This window comes from Danio rerio, chromosome 16 (genome assembly GCF_052040795.2).
Source record: "Danio rerio strain M-AB ecotype USA chromosome 16, GRCz13ab, whole genome shotgun sequence".
NCBI classification, from domain to species: Eukaryota; Metazoa; Chordata; class Actinopteri; order Cypriniformes; family Danionidae; genus Danio; species Danio rerio.
Window position 1 is genome coordinate 38,293,486 of NC_141036.1, and position 14,640 is coordinate 38,308,125.

The 14,640-nt window shown below is 34.0% G+C and overlaps 2 protein-coding genes across 5 annotated transcripts; both read left to right on the forward strand.

Annotated features, from left to right (window-relative positions):
• Window positions 1-408: 408 nt before the first annotated feature.
• On the forward strand, window positions 409-7,773 carry snip1 (Smad nuclear interacting protein). Its single transcript, NM_001025470.1, is given in 4 exon segments — window positions 409-641; window positions 826-955; window positions 2,757-3,325; window positions 6,930-7,773. Coding segments are annotated over 4 exon segments (1,125 nt in total). The 5' UTR covers window positions 409-480; the 3' UTR covers window positions 7,195-7,773.
• A 289-nt stretch (window positions 7,774-8,062) lies between these two features.
• On the forward strand, window positions 8,063-13,746 carry gpn2 (GPN-loop GTPase 2). 4 transcript variants are annotated; one of them, XM_087285577.1, is made up of 6 exons: window positions 8,063-8,562; window positions 9,773-10,233; window positions 10,308-10,464; window positions 13,075-13,235; window positions 13,309-13,439; window positions 13,521-13,746. In XM_087285577.1, exons 2-6 carry the CDS (start codon window positions 9,820-9,822, stop codon window positions 13,591-13,593), a joined length of 936 nt encoding a protein of 311 aa, XP_087141703.1. In that variant the 5' UTR covers window positions 8,063-8,562; window positions 9,773-9,819; the 3' UTR covers window positions 13,594-13,746.
• The last annotated feature ends 894 nt before the right edge of the window (window positions 13,747-14,640 follow it).

The following is a 14,640-nucleotide window of genomic DNA, read 5'->3' on the forward strand; positions in this document are numbered from 1 at the left end:
TAGTATATTGTTAATTATTATTTTGAAACACAAAGAAACAGTTATAGAAATTATATATTTTTGACTTTAGTATTATAAATAATAATTATAAATCTTGTTATCACTTCAATAACACCCAAAAATAAAAAAGCCCAAAATCTCAAAACTGACATGCATTTATTTGCTTTATTTGCTTGCGTCTCTTCCTGAATAAAAAACGAATATTAATAAATACAACAACACATATATTGCTCATTTCTAGTTAAAGTTTGCAAATACATTAATAAACCTGTAATTAAACATACCCATAAACTAAACCGAACATTTGAAGGAAGCGGAACTAAATCGCCTTCCATAGGGATGGATTTCTTCAGCGTACTGTCCTCGAACCGGAAGTGTACATGGAAGTTTCGTAAATGCGGTTTGAATGTGTTTTCGTGCTCTCTTTTGGTATGAACGACTCTTACTATTTACGGAGCTAATAGACGAATTTATTTCACGATGGACAACAGGAGACGACACAGAGACTCTCCTGTCCGGGATGTAAAGACGAAAATTAAGCAAGAAAGACTGAGCCCCGCGCGGCCTCCGCGAGCGCGCAGACACAGTTCAGGATCCAGCCGAGACAGCAGCAGCCCTGCACAGCGCCGACGAGACAGCAGGTCAGCCTGCCAGCGACCGCCAACAGGAGAACAATCACTTTTTATTGAACTATTCATTTAAAGTGTTGTGATGTTCGTTGGTGCTTATTGAGTATTACACGCGGAGAGGTTCAACAAGTCATTTCACGTGAAACGTCAGTCGAGAGTTTTATAAATCATGCTGCTTTCTGAACTTTATTTGCAGATCACCGGTGAGGAGAAAGGACAGATCACCGGCGAGAAGAGACCGTTCGTCGGGGAGACAGCAGGAGAGGTCGCCTCGGCCCCGGAGGAGCAGAAGCCCGCACCGCAACACTGAGGCAAGGATAAAACGGGTTAGTAAAGTCGCCTTCATTAACCTGAAACTGTGAACTGAGATAGCTCAGGTGGATTTACAAGTTTTAAAGACCAAAGAGGCTTATTAAATACAATCCTGTGGCGACAGCAGCACACAACAATCAATAAAACATTTGTTACTGCTAAAACCTGTATACTTTATATTTTCTAATATTTATTTAGCAACTTTCATTGTTGTTTAGAGTTACATAAGAGACTCAACCCTTTAAATAAGTGGCTGCTGCCTGTTTTAGTTATATCAAATTATTAAATCAGATAATCTTTTCAGCTTTTAGGTCATTTGAGTTTACATTGCATTAACTAAAAACCTTGATTTGAGTCTTGTAATATCAATATGAAACGTTGAAACCAGGTTATCTTATGTTTAGTTAAATTTAAGTAAATTCTGTCTGTCTTAACTTATTAATCATATTTTAATTGAATACGTTCTTAATATAAATATATATTAGTAACGGTATCGGTTGTTTTTTCCTCAGAAGTGTATTAAAATAATTTTAAGTGAAATTTGTATTTTACATTATTTTAGCATTTTACAAATGTGATCAACTATATTTTATCTTTCATCATTGCGTAAAATGATGGATATATTATGGTGTTCTATTACAACATTGTTGACCCAGTATTTTGTTTATAAAACATATTTATTATATAAACATAATGGAGAAATGCTGTGAATGTACATTTTGACACATCACTTGCCTTTACTATGCTTTCTGTGTGTAGTGGTTGTTTGCAATCATGTGGTTCTGGTGACGCGTGAAATTCAGATGGATGGCAGGGAGTAAAAAAATGAATGGGAAACAGAGGAAAGTCTGTGTTTTTGTGATTTATACCATATTTCAAAGGAGATAAAATATAGAAAATAACCACATTAGTTGGGTATGATCCTTATATCATGAAGAGGACAGAGTTTTCTACTGAACTAAAATATATTTGCCTGCTTTTGATGCAGTAGACAGCCACTGTTAGCTATTACATGATAAAAATATTATCATCATCATCATTATATATATTTTTAGTGGATGGTAAAAAGAGCTCCACAATAATACCCGTTTAGTTTTACTCGCAATGGTAGCATTTCTTTTTTGTTCAGTCGATGAACTTACCATCAAACATTCAATGCTGCTGCACAACTCGATGTTCACGTCACAGTTGTTTTTTTCACCGAGAAGCCAGTAAAAACATCAATTATTGCAAAACAAAATGGAGATTTCATTGCAGTAATTGCAGGGCAGGGTACGTTATTTATGTTCTTCTGGATTTTGTATACGTGTGATGTTTGTATGTGATTTTTATATAACACATTAACATATTTATACACATAGCTAGGCCTTTATATGATAATTATTAGTGTTGTCAAACAAATTATCGCATTTAAATAAGTTTGTTCACATAAATATATTGAATGAATGTTTATTATATGCCGCCTTTATGAGCAAAACTTTTGAAAACCTGTAAAAACTGTTTGGCGTTTCTCATTTAAGCAATTATAAATAACAAAAAACAAACCTTCTGATATCATCTTCTGATAGCGATTCCTATATACAAGAATTACTTCCTGCCCTCCATCTCAGTCTCGGGCATCATCAATGAGGTGAAAATGATCTTTAAAATCCCTTTTGTGAATGTAGTTTGATTTCTCAACCCACTAATAATTTTTTTAAAAATGTATGGTGATTGTATTCAAACATTGACATTATTATTTATATAAAATGTTAATAAATATACATAGTACGTGCAAGTTTTAACAACAACATGAGATGTTTGTTTTCATTACAGGAACAAGATGATCCCAGAGGATCCGAAAGTCATCGGCATCGCGAAAGAAGGGACGATTCAAACGACCGCAGGCTGAAGAGGGAGGCTGAGCGACCACGGCAAAGAGATCGAGGCCGAGAACAAGACCGACAACGTGGAAGAATACGAGATGCCCATATTCAAGAGCAACAGCAGGCTGAGAGGGAACGACACAATGAGCGGCGGAGAGAGAATCGCCTCAGACAGGAAGCTCAGAGCGGCGGCGCTGAGGAAATGCTCGAGTTTGGCGGTGAAAACAATGACGAATCGGCCCCTGCAGCCGAGAAGGAAAAGCCCAATTTTGAACTGTCTGGCGCTTTGGTGGAAGATACCAATACATTCAGGGGGGAGGTGATCAAGTATAATGAGCCTCCCGAAGCGCGGATCCCTAAAAGAAGATGGCGTTTGTATCCCTTTAAGAATGACGAACCGCTCCCGGTCATGTACATCCACAGGCAGAGTGCGTATCTACTTGGAAGACTGAGGAAGATTGCAGACATTCCTATCGACCACCCATCTTGTTCCAAACAACATGCTGTTTTTCAATACAGGTCAGAGCAAAACAAAGAGAATTTACTGTTATTTAATTGAGGTGATTGTTTGTAATTTAAAATATCTGATTAAGAATTAAAAAATCAAAACAAATAATAACAAAAACAACAACATTTGAATGAATGAATGAATAAATTGCTCTCAAACTGAATCATCTGATGATATGTCGGACATTTAGTTCACTTAAACAAAAGCTTTTAAATTGGGTTAAAAAGTGCAAACTGAGTTTGACACCCCTGGTCTTTAGGCATGAGCGAACACTTAAGGGATAGTTCACCCAAAATTGAAAATTATCTCATCATTAACTTTCCCTCCTGTGGTTTTCAAACCTTTTTTCTTTTGAAAACGAAGATATTTTTGGAAAAGGCTGGTTGCTGAGGTCAAGCTACTGGCATTTTTTCAAAATATTTTTTGTTTAACAGAAGAAATAAACTCAGATATTTTTTGAACAAGTAAAGGGTGAGTAAATGATGCCAGAATTTAGGCTTTTGTGTGAACCATAAGTTTAACCAAAACAACGTTGACCTACATTGGTTGTGTTTTTGTACAATGTGACATCACCATCTACTGGTCTGACATACAAATTACAGTAATACTTAATTTGTTACTTTTTTTGTTTGTTTTACTTCCATTTTTTTGCAGATTTCTGTGAACTGTAGTCATTTCAACAGAGCTCTCGGGTATATATGAACCATTTGTTTTTTTTTTATAAATAAGAGAAAGATTTGCTTTTCTTCTTACCAGCATCATCAATCTCAATATTTTTTGTTTAAATTTTTTTATACCCACTAATATATATATATATGTTTTTTTTTTTTTTTAAACCAATATAAACATTTACCAAACTATAGCTATGTTTTCATCCAGAGTTTCCATCCATAACTTTCAACCCATGTTCAAAATCGTAAATTTAGTCATAATTGTTAAAGAGAAAAAATTAATCATTTACTAGTAATAAATAGAAAGCCATTGGGAAAACACTTTATTTGTGCGTAATACATGATTTGCGCCTCAGAGCATGCAGACAACACACAATAACAAACCGTTATGTTATCTCAATCTTGGAGGCAAGTGCTAAAGTTTGTGATTAATAGTGTTTTTGATGATAAAATATTGTGAGCTATTTATGGTTAGCATTTGAACTACATTTTTGCCACTGTTTCAGCTGGGTGTTAGCATGCATTTTCAGTGTTTTGATCACAAATGGTCAGCCGACACACTTTACATTTTGATTTATAAGCTTGTGTATTTTGGCATAACACCGCAAAGTATGAATAATTTCTAATTTCTGGTGCATAAGTTCAGCACACTTTAGGTCAGAAGGTGGAGGTCTTTTGTCATAGTTAGTACACATTAAAGGGATAGTTCACTCAAAAATGAGAATTTAATATTTACTCGCCCTCAAGTGGTTATAAGCCATAATGAGTTTCTTCTGTTGAACACAAAAGAAGATATTATTTTAGGAACCTGTAACCATTGACACCCAAAGTAGAAAAAAACAAACGCTATGAAAGTCAATGGTTACAGGTTTAAAGCCTTTTCAAAAAACTTTTTTGTTTAACAGATTGAAAAGAAAATGAATGTTTTGAACAAGTGAAGGGAGAGTAAGTGATGACAGAATTGACATTTTTGTTGAATCATCCCTTTATACTATACTAGGGCTACTAGGGCTGTACTAGTTACTACGGCTGCATGATATTAGATAAATGTGATATTGCGATATGTTATTTGTTTGCTTTAAATATTGTGATACGAATACAGTTTCACAAGATAGTTCGAATAGCACTAGTTGTTTTCTGACGAGTCTAATAGTATTCGGCTAGAGAAATTTAATAATCAAAATGCAAAAAATGCTTTTCTTACTTTGTCTCATTTCTAATCCAAATATATAAAACAAAAATCTTAGAGCAAGTAAAAATACTGTTTTGTTTCACCTTTAGAAGACACAAGTCAAAATTGAGTAATTCCTGAAAACAAGCAATATTATCTGTGGTGTAAGTGAAATGATCTTGTTTTCGCTTCGAAATGTAGATACAGTTGAAACCAGAAGTTTACATACACTCTAAAAAAGGAACATAACCTTTTTCTGTTTTTATGTCTGATGGTAAATCATACTAAACATTTACTATTTTTTGGTCCGTTAGGAATACCTAAATGATTTACATTTGCTAATTGCCAGAATAATGAGAGAATTTTTTTATAGATTTCTAGACAGTTAAAAGTTTACATACATTTCCTTGGTATTTTTTTTTTTAGCTTTGCTTTTTAACTGTATAACTTTGGTCGAATGTTTTGGGTATCCTTCCACAAGCTTCTCACAATATTTTGCAGGAATTTTGGCCCATTCCTCCTGACAGAACTGGTGGAACGGAGTCAGATTTGACTTGCTCGCACAAGCTTTTTCAACTCTGCCCACAAATTTTCTATAGGATTGAGATCAGGGGTTTGTGATGGCCACTCCAAAACATTCACTCTGTTGTCCTTAAAGAACATTTCAACTAATTTGGCAGTATGCTTAGGGTCATGGTCTGTTTGAAAGACCCATTTGTGGCCATTTCCTGACTGATGTCTGGAGATGTTGCTTCAGTATTTCTACATAATGTTCTTTCTTCATGATGCCATCTATGCTGTGAAGTGGACCAGTTCCTCCTGCAGTAAAACAGCCCCACAACACGATGCTGGTGTTTCTAGGCCTGTAAGCTTTCCCCTTTGTCCTCCAAATGTAACACTGGTAATTATGGCCAATCAGTTCAGTCTTAGTTCCATCAGACCACAGGACATGTCTTTGTCTTTTTCCCAGTGTAATTTAGCAAATTGTAATCTGGCTTTTTTGTTGATTCTGGCTTGTTGATTTTACCATGTTGTCACAATAGGAATCAGTGTGTTTCAGGTTTTCCTTAAATACTATTCTACAGTTGTGCCTCCAATTACCTAAAATGTTGTCAATTAGCCAATTAGAACTTTCCAAAACCTTGACACAATCATCTGAGCTTTTTCAGAGGCATACCTGTATAATGTAAACTTGACTTTCGAGAAAAGTTATAACAATTTCTCAAAAAATATCTCTCATTTTTCTGCTATTTAGAATAATAGAAATTCGATAATCCTAAATTACCTAAAAGAGAAAAAGTTTAATCAAATTAACATCTGAGTTTTTTTAACGGTTATGTGCCTTTTTATACAGTGTATGTAAACTTCTGGTTTCAACTGTATTTGGACTAGAAACAAGACAAAAAGTATTTTTTTTTTTTTGCATAAATCATAATTAAATGGAATTCTGTAGCCCCCTGTCAACTATAAGTAAGACTCAACATTGCATATCTATGCGATGTGAGTATTGTGCAAATTGGGATATCCATGCTGAAACGATAATGTGCAATCCTAATGTTTACATTGTCAAGCAAAGTGGACAAGTTCAAAATGATTGATCTTTTTCACACCTTTAGTTTCATCGATAGATGTTTGATAGTATTTCACCTCAGTTTACATCACAGTCTGGAAGAAAAGATCTGTCGCTACTTTTACTACATCAACATTAAAAGAAGTGTTTTTTAGGTGGAAATTTCCCAAACTTCATTTCTCATTGTCTTTTCTCTTCTCCAGGTTAGTGGAGTTCACACGGGTGGATGGCACTGCAGGCAGGAGAGTGAAGCCGTACATCATCGATCTGGGTTCTGGTAACGGCACCTACCTGAACAATCAGCGCATCGAACCTCAGCGTTACTACGAGCTCAAAGAGAAGGACGTGCTGAAGTTCGGCTTCAGCAGCAGAGAGTATGTGCTCCTTCACGAGTTCTCTGACACAACCGAGGTCGATGCGAAGAAGAAGGAGGAAGAAGAAGAGGAGGATGAAGGGCTGGATGAGTAGCTCTCTCCTCAAAGTTTACCAAAGTAACCTGTTTGTGCTGGACTGAAAGTTTTTTTTCAAACAGGACGAGCATAAACTGCTCATTTATTCATAATTTCCTTCTGAACAATGAAACGATGATGCTTCAGCCTGCCCAAGTTGTCTGTATGACTTATTCTCAGGTGGATAGCTTTTGTATCCCGTCAAACTGTGTACATTGTTGTCCCTAAAAGCAAGTGCTCAAAGCCAGAACTAATGAATCTGTCTTTAAAAACATATATTTTGGATACGCTTGAAAAAGAGTGAATATAATGTTCGTTTTGGTTACTGTAAATATACTGGATTTATCTGAAGTGACTGCTCGTTTAATGTGTTTTAGTTTGTAGTATTTGTGATTTAGATGCCTACTATGTTCTGGTCAGTTGAACCAGTCTCCTAGCGCCAGCATCTTCACGATCATTCAGAAAATACTGAGAATAATTTGAATAGTGCTACAGAAAAGATGCCATCTTTCTTTACATATTTTCTATTCTCTCACAGTGCATTCATATTTGATGATTAGATGTTTTGTATTGTAAAATAAAGATGGATAATAATGAATGTTTGTATTTTGATGGACTGCACACATTGAATTTGATGGAGTGAACGCTATCAAATGTGTTGAAAGTTAAGAAATTCCTTTTTCGTTTTTATAGGGAATTTAATAGGTATTTAATTTTTCAGTTTACATAAATATAATAAATTCGGTATTTAAAATGCATTTATAACGTAGAAATTAAAGTTTGACCTTCAAATACCGTCTTTTTAAAAAAATTTGATTGTTAAAAAAAATTTATACTCCTGAAGAAAATGCCTCGGTTACATTTTGAGGTACCTTTATTTTGAAGTCGCCACATCCGGTTTGCATCACAATTCAAGCGTCATGTTGTCGTGAGTAAGGTAGTTCGCTGACTTTAAAGGTTTGTGTACATGCGTTTTTGTTAATTGTATGTCTGTGTCGTGATCTAATACCTGTTTATTTCTTCCGTTTACGTCAATTGTCGCTTATGGGGTTTTGTTTTCGTCTCTAAAGTTGTTTGTTTACCGGTAGTTCACAGACCGCGCGAATCTGCATCATATAATGTCACAGCATCAGCGCTGTGGTTTTTGTGTTTAGAAAATAAATAGTGATTGAGAATTAAATATAATTACTTAATGGTGATGTCCATTATTTATTTCAAGTACTTTTCGTTTTCCTTAAAGGGATAGTTCTGCGTTTTGTCATCAAGTACTCGCTCTCGTTTGGTTCCAGTGAGATTCTTCTGTGCAGATTGAAAGCCATGTCCATATCCATCTCATGATAGAGAGAAAAAAACATTTAAGTCGCTGTTGAGTTTCCAAGTGTTTTCTGTAAGTTGATGACAGGTTGATCACCAGGATGAAATCAGCAAGACAATGATCTGAAACACCGCTAATAAAACTCTCAAACTGTTTCAGAAAAAGAAAATCAAGCTGTAGAATGGCCCAGCCTATCACCTGACTTGAAACCAATATAAAATACAAATTAAAGATGAGTTTGGACCGACAAAACCCACAGAACCATCTACAGCTTCATTTTCTTTTTCTGAAACCGTTTGAGAGTTTCCTTGTCTGTGTTTTGGATCATTGTCCTGCTGAAATGTCCACTTTGGCTTCATTTCCATCATGCTAATGTAGATGTTGGACTGTAGCAGCTGATATTACTTTACAAAGATAAATGGTAGAGGGTTGCTGAATAACCACTGAGAGATTTTAGCTGCTGTCTGGGCTTTCACTGCCTATTTACACCTTTCTTTCTTCATGTGTTCAATACTTTTTCTTGTGTCATTTCATTACACAACTTAAATTGAAAACTAATTAATATTGTTTTCTTTGCATAAATATGTATTTCTGTGGTTATCAACATCTGTATCAAGTCAACAGCATCTTTAGCAATATGTTTTGTGAGAAAAAAGGTGACGTATTGAATATTTATTTTCCTCACTGTATATATATATATATATATATATATATATATATATATATATATATATATATATATATATATATATATATATACATACATACATACATATATATATATATATATATATATATATATATATATATATATATATACATACATATATATATATATATATATATATATATATATATATATATATATATATATATATATATATATATATACTTTGCAAGAAAGCTGCTTATACAAAGGCATATATTATCATAGGAGATAGGTTTTTGAGTGAACTGACTCTTTAAAGTAAATATTGTATTTAAATAAGAAAAAAAATCGGTAAATTTTCTGTGAATTTATTTACATTCAGGAAATCCATCAGACCTTTGTATGACAAGTGTATTATAAGGAGCAACAAGTGTTATTTTTTGCCTGTTGTGTATGTTTGGTTTTTCTTTTTTTTTAGAAAGCGACCATAACTGTCGACTTGGATTTTACAAATCACCAAAGACCATGAACTTAACTAAAACTCTTTCTTAACATTCTACTAAAGAGTCAAGTCTATATAAACTATAACATGATCAAATATGCTTTGTATAATCCTGCCTCTTTCTCTTCTAGATGTAGCCTAGTTTGCTTCTTCACATAGAGGTGAACTTGCCTTCATCATGATGTCATCGGATCCTCCATCTCTGCGCTTCGGCCAGGTTGTGATTGGTCCGCCTGGTTCAGGTAAAACCACTTATTGTCGGGGCATGCAGGAGTTTCTGAGTCGCCTCGGGCGAAAGGTGGTCATTGTAAACCTCGATCCTGCCAACGAAGGCTTGCCTTATCCGTGTGCCGTGGACATAGCAGAGCTTGTAACTCTGGATGATGTGATGGACGGTCTAAAACTCGGCCCCAATGGTGGTCTCATCTACTCTATGGAATATTTAGAGGCAAATTTGGACTGGTTGGAGAACAAGCTGAAGCTGCACCATGACTGCTACTTTCTGTTTGACTGCCCAGGCCAAGTGGAACTGTACACTCATCACAATTCAGTGAAGAATATCTTTGCACAGCTGTCCAAGTGGAATTTCAGGGTACGTGTTTTCTCTTTTGTATTTTTGATTTAATTAGGTGTATTCATTTGTGTGTTTTGATTTGCTTTCGGCAGCTGACTGCAGTGCATCTGGTGGATTCACATTACTGTGCTGATCCGGCTAAGTTCATCTCTGTGCTGTGCACATCTCTGTCCACCATGCTGCATGTTGAATTGCCACATGTAAATGTGCTGTCAAAAATGGACCTCATTGAGCAGTATGGAAAACTTGGTGAGTTGATATACTCGGGATTGATACAGAAATATAGCCAAGCATCTTGAGGATATTCTGCTGTTTGCAAAGAAAGTTTACTGTTACATTATATTATAATGAATTCTAAAATATCAATATATGCTATTGTATAAGTACAATTTTCTTGCAAAATACGTAACCATTTTCAAGTTTTATATATAACATGATGATATATATACAGTGGGGAAAATAAATATTTAACACGTTACCTTTTTTCCCACAAAACATATTTCTAAAAATGCTGTTGACTTTAAATTTTTACCAGATGTTGATAACCAAACAAAAGCATATATGATATAAAAACAAATTTAATTAGCGTACAAATTAAGTTATGTGTAATTAATTGAAATGACACAGGAATAAGTATTGAACACATGAAGAAAGGGAGGTGCAGACAGGCAGTTAAAGCCCAGACAGCAGCTGAAATCTCTCAGTAGTTATTTAGCAACCCTCTGCCATTCGTCATTGTAAATAAATATCAGCTGCTTCAGTCCTACATTAGCAAGATGGAGTTGAAACTAGAGTGGACATTTCAGCAAGACGATGATTGAAAACACAGTCAAGGAAACTCAAATGCTTTCGGAGAACAAAAAAATCAAGCTGTAGATGTTTCTGTATGTTTCATCTGTCCAAAATGATCTTTAAGGTATTATCCAATCGTATTTTCTATCTGATTCAAGTCAGGTGATTGGCTTTTCCATTCAACAGCTTGATTTTCTTTTTGTGAAAGCATTTGAGAGTTTCCTTGGCTGTGTTTTGGATCATTGTCTTGCTGAGTTGTTCACCCTGGTTTCATCTTTATCCTCCTGATAATGTAGATGCTGGACTGAAGCAGCTGATATTAATTTACAATGACGAAGAGCAGAGGGTTGATGAATAACTACTGAGAGATTTCAGCTGCTGTCTGGGCTTTCACTGCCTTTTTTTGCACCTCCCTTTCTTCATGTGTTCAATACTTTTTTTTCCTGCGTCATTTCATTTTAATACACATAACGTAATTTGTAAACTAGTTAATATTGTTTTCTTTGCATATTTGGATTTCTTTGCTTATTATCAACATCTGGTGAAATTTGAAGTCAGCGGCACCTTTAGAAATATGTTTTCTGAGAAAAATGGTGATGTGTTAAACTTATTTCCCCCGCAGTATATGTATACGCGTCAGTGATGTAATTAGGTGTCTGCACCAAATTAATTTCACAAAAGTAATTTAATATATAGAAAGCCTATTAGGCGCAAGTGTTTACGGCTTCATACAAGTTGAAATGTGGGTAAAATGATATTCCCATGTAACATATTTCTGTAAAGATTAAACCACATATATATTGTGTAATTATAGATCATTTTGAGGACTGTAAACAATAACAATGGTCCTAATCTATTTCCTGTTTTACATTTTTTAATTTCAATAGCTTCTGGAAATCCAAAAATGTCCACATAATAATAAATAATATTATGATAGCGGTTTTAACATGAAGATATGGTTGAATTGCCTCTTTTTACAGTTATAAAATGGTCTGATGAGAAGCAGAAAATGTTCATGGGCCAATGACATTACCACAAATTAAAATGGTCTTTATGTAATCTAATAATTTGGGTAAGTTAAAATATATAAAAGAATAAGTGATCATTTAAAATATGTTAGATTTTAAATGATTTAAATCTTCTTGCTATAAAATGGGTCAAATCTCATTTTTAAAAATAAAATGATAACACTTTAAAATAATGGTCCATCAGTTAATGTTAGCTAATGTATTTTCTAAAATGAACAAACAATTAGTAATACATTTATTATCAAATTTATTCATCTTAGTTAATATTATTTAATGTTATTTAAGTCAAATACCATTAGTTCATGTTAAGTCACAGTGCATTCGCTAATGTTAACAAGCACATCTTTTGGATTTTAATAATGCACTAGTTAATGTTGAACTACGATTAATAAATGCTTTACAAAATAATCATACTTACTTGATTTTAGTAAATATTATTCTAAAGTGTTACAAGATAATAAAATTGATAAATGACAGTTGTTAGAATTTTGGAGTGCCACTGTGATCCTTAAAATAGTCTTATAATTTTTCATCAAATTACTTTTATAAATGTGCCTGACCGGATGTTTTGCTTTATATAATATTGTTACAGAATGACATTTTTGTGGGTGTTTTTCTATCAATTTATTGATTCATTTGCGTTATCGTGGTAACCATGTTAAGATGGTCTTAAAATATAAATCTGTAGCAAAACATCCACAGATGCTGCAGAAAATATCTGGGTCGTGTTTACATTTTCTTCTGCCACTGGGCATAATTTTAACCTTGAAATCAGGATCAGACATAAAATAACATCAGAAATGTGAAATGTATGTCTTAATGGCAGATTTGCTGGTCAATTAAAGATAATACAACACTCATTCACTTTATAACTGATTGTTGAAACCCTAAATGTACAAAATTCATATTTATTCTCACATTTTATTCTCGAGGTTTAATTTTATAATTAAAACTCCAATGTTGAAATGCGTATTTGATTTAACTCCACAATATACATGTGGGCGAACTTCTCCATTTAATATCAACTCTCTCTTACAAGCCTTCAACCTGGACTTCTACACTGAGGTTCTGGATCTGTCATATCTGGTGGAGCATTTGTCTGCAGACCCTTTCTTCAAGAAATTTCACCACCTCAATGTGAAGTTGGCTGAAGTGATCCAGGACTACAGCTTGGTGTCTTTTGTACCTCTGAATGTGCAAGTCAGTGCTCACATTTGTAATTGTTATGAGACACCCATGGATGTGTTCGTTTATAGGTGTTATTTCTTTTTAGGACAAGGAAAGCATGATGCAAGTTCTGAGAACTGTGGACAAAGCCAATGGTTATTGCTTTGGAGATCTGGAGGAGAGGAACCTGCAAGCCATGATGTCTGCTGCTGTTGGAGCCGACTTCCAGTTCAGCACGTATCCTTATCACTTTGTGTTGTTTTCTTTTCTTTTTTCATTGTGATTACATAGATAATCATCCTTAACCATTGATCTCAGAACTCTTGGTGTACAGGAGAAATATCTGGATGCTACTAAGAACCATGTGGAGGATGAAGTTATGGACTTGTAGAACTTTTGGTATGAATTAAAAAAGGAAAAATTAGAAAAACACATTTTTTAAATGTCTTATTGTTTTACACATTGAAAATATTACTGATAAAAATATAAGCAACAGAGTGAATTGATGTTTCCATTTCTGAAAATTAAAATGTTTACATTCACAGATCTGTCTTAGCAATTTTTTTAGCTAGTAACAAAAGTCTTAACCTGAAATGGTGCTTTTAGATATTTGTGTCAATGAAACTACATAAGCAATAATAGGCAAATAATAAAACAAAAACTTTTATTGTAAAGCTTTATTAAAAATATCTACAAAACCATTTTAAATGCAAAAGTCTACTTTAATGTTAAAAAAAATCTAAATAAAATGTCAGAATGGGCTTTATACACAGCTAGTGTTTTTTAGTCAATGATAAGCATCTGGTAAACGGTTTATGTGACTCTTTTCAAATTCGTAACGTTGCTTTTACAGCATCGATGTTGTACTGTAAATACATTGTTACATTCTGATTAAAGCATACATTTAGTTGTTAAAGCATATACTGAAGTGATAGACATTGTAACTGCAAGCGGCGTCAGGTTCAGCAGGCGAGAGCAGAAGCTCCATTGAATATACTGGGGTAAATAAACTGACATATTTTAAACACATGGCAGGGGGAAATGGAATTTAATGCAGTGCTTTTTGTCTGGTGTGAGACCCACTTTATATCATATATGTCAGGCAGTGAGGATCACTGATTTTTAAAGAAATCAGACTTTAAACTTGACAATTTTATATTGGAAGGACAGTTCACCGGAAGAGCTGAGGCTGAAAATTAAAAGTCTGTGCATATACCCCATTGAGGACAAATATTGTTTCATCATTATTAAATGCAACAAATAATTTTATCAAAAATAAAAATGATAGATTCTGACAATTCAATTCAATAATTGCTTCATTGGCATGACACATATCACAAATGTATTGCAAAAGCATTTATTAGGTTTACATAAAAAAGTGACATGCATATATAATAAAAAAAAAACATTAAAAAGTAGTAATAGCCAAAAAAGAGAA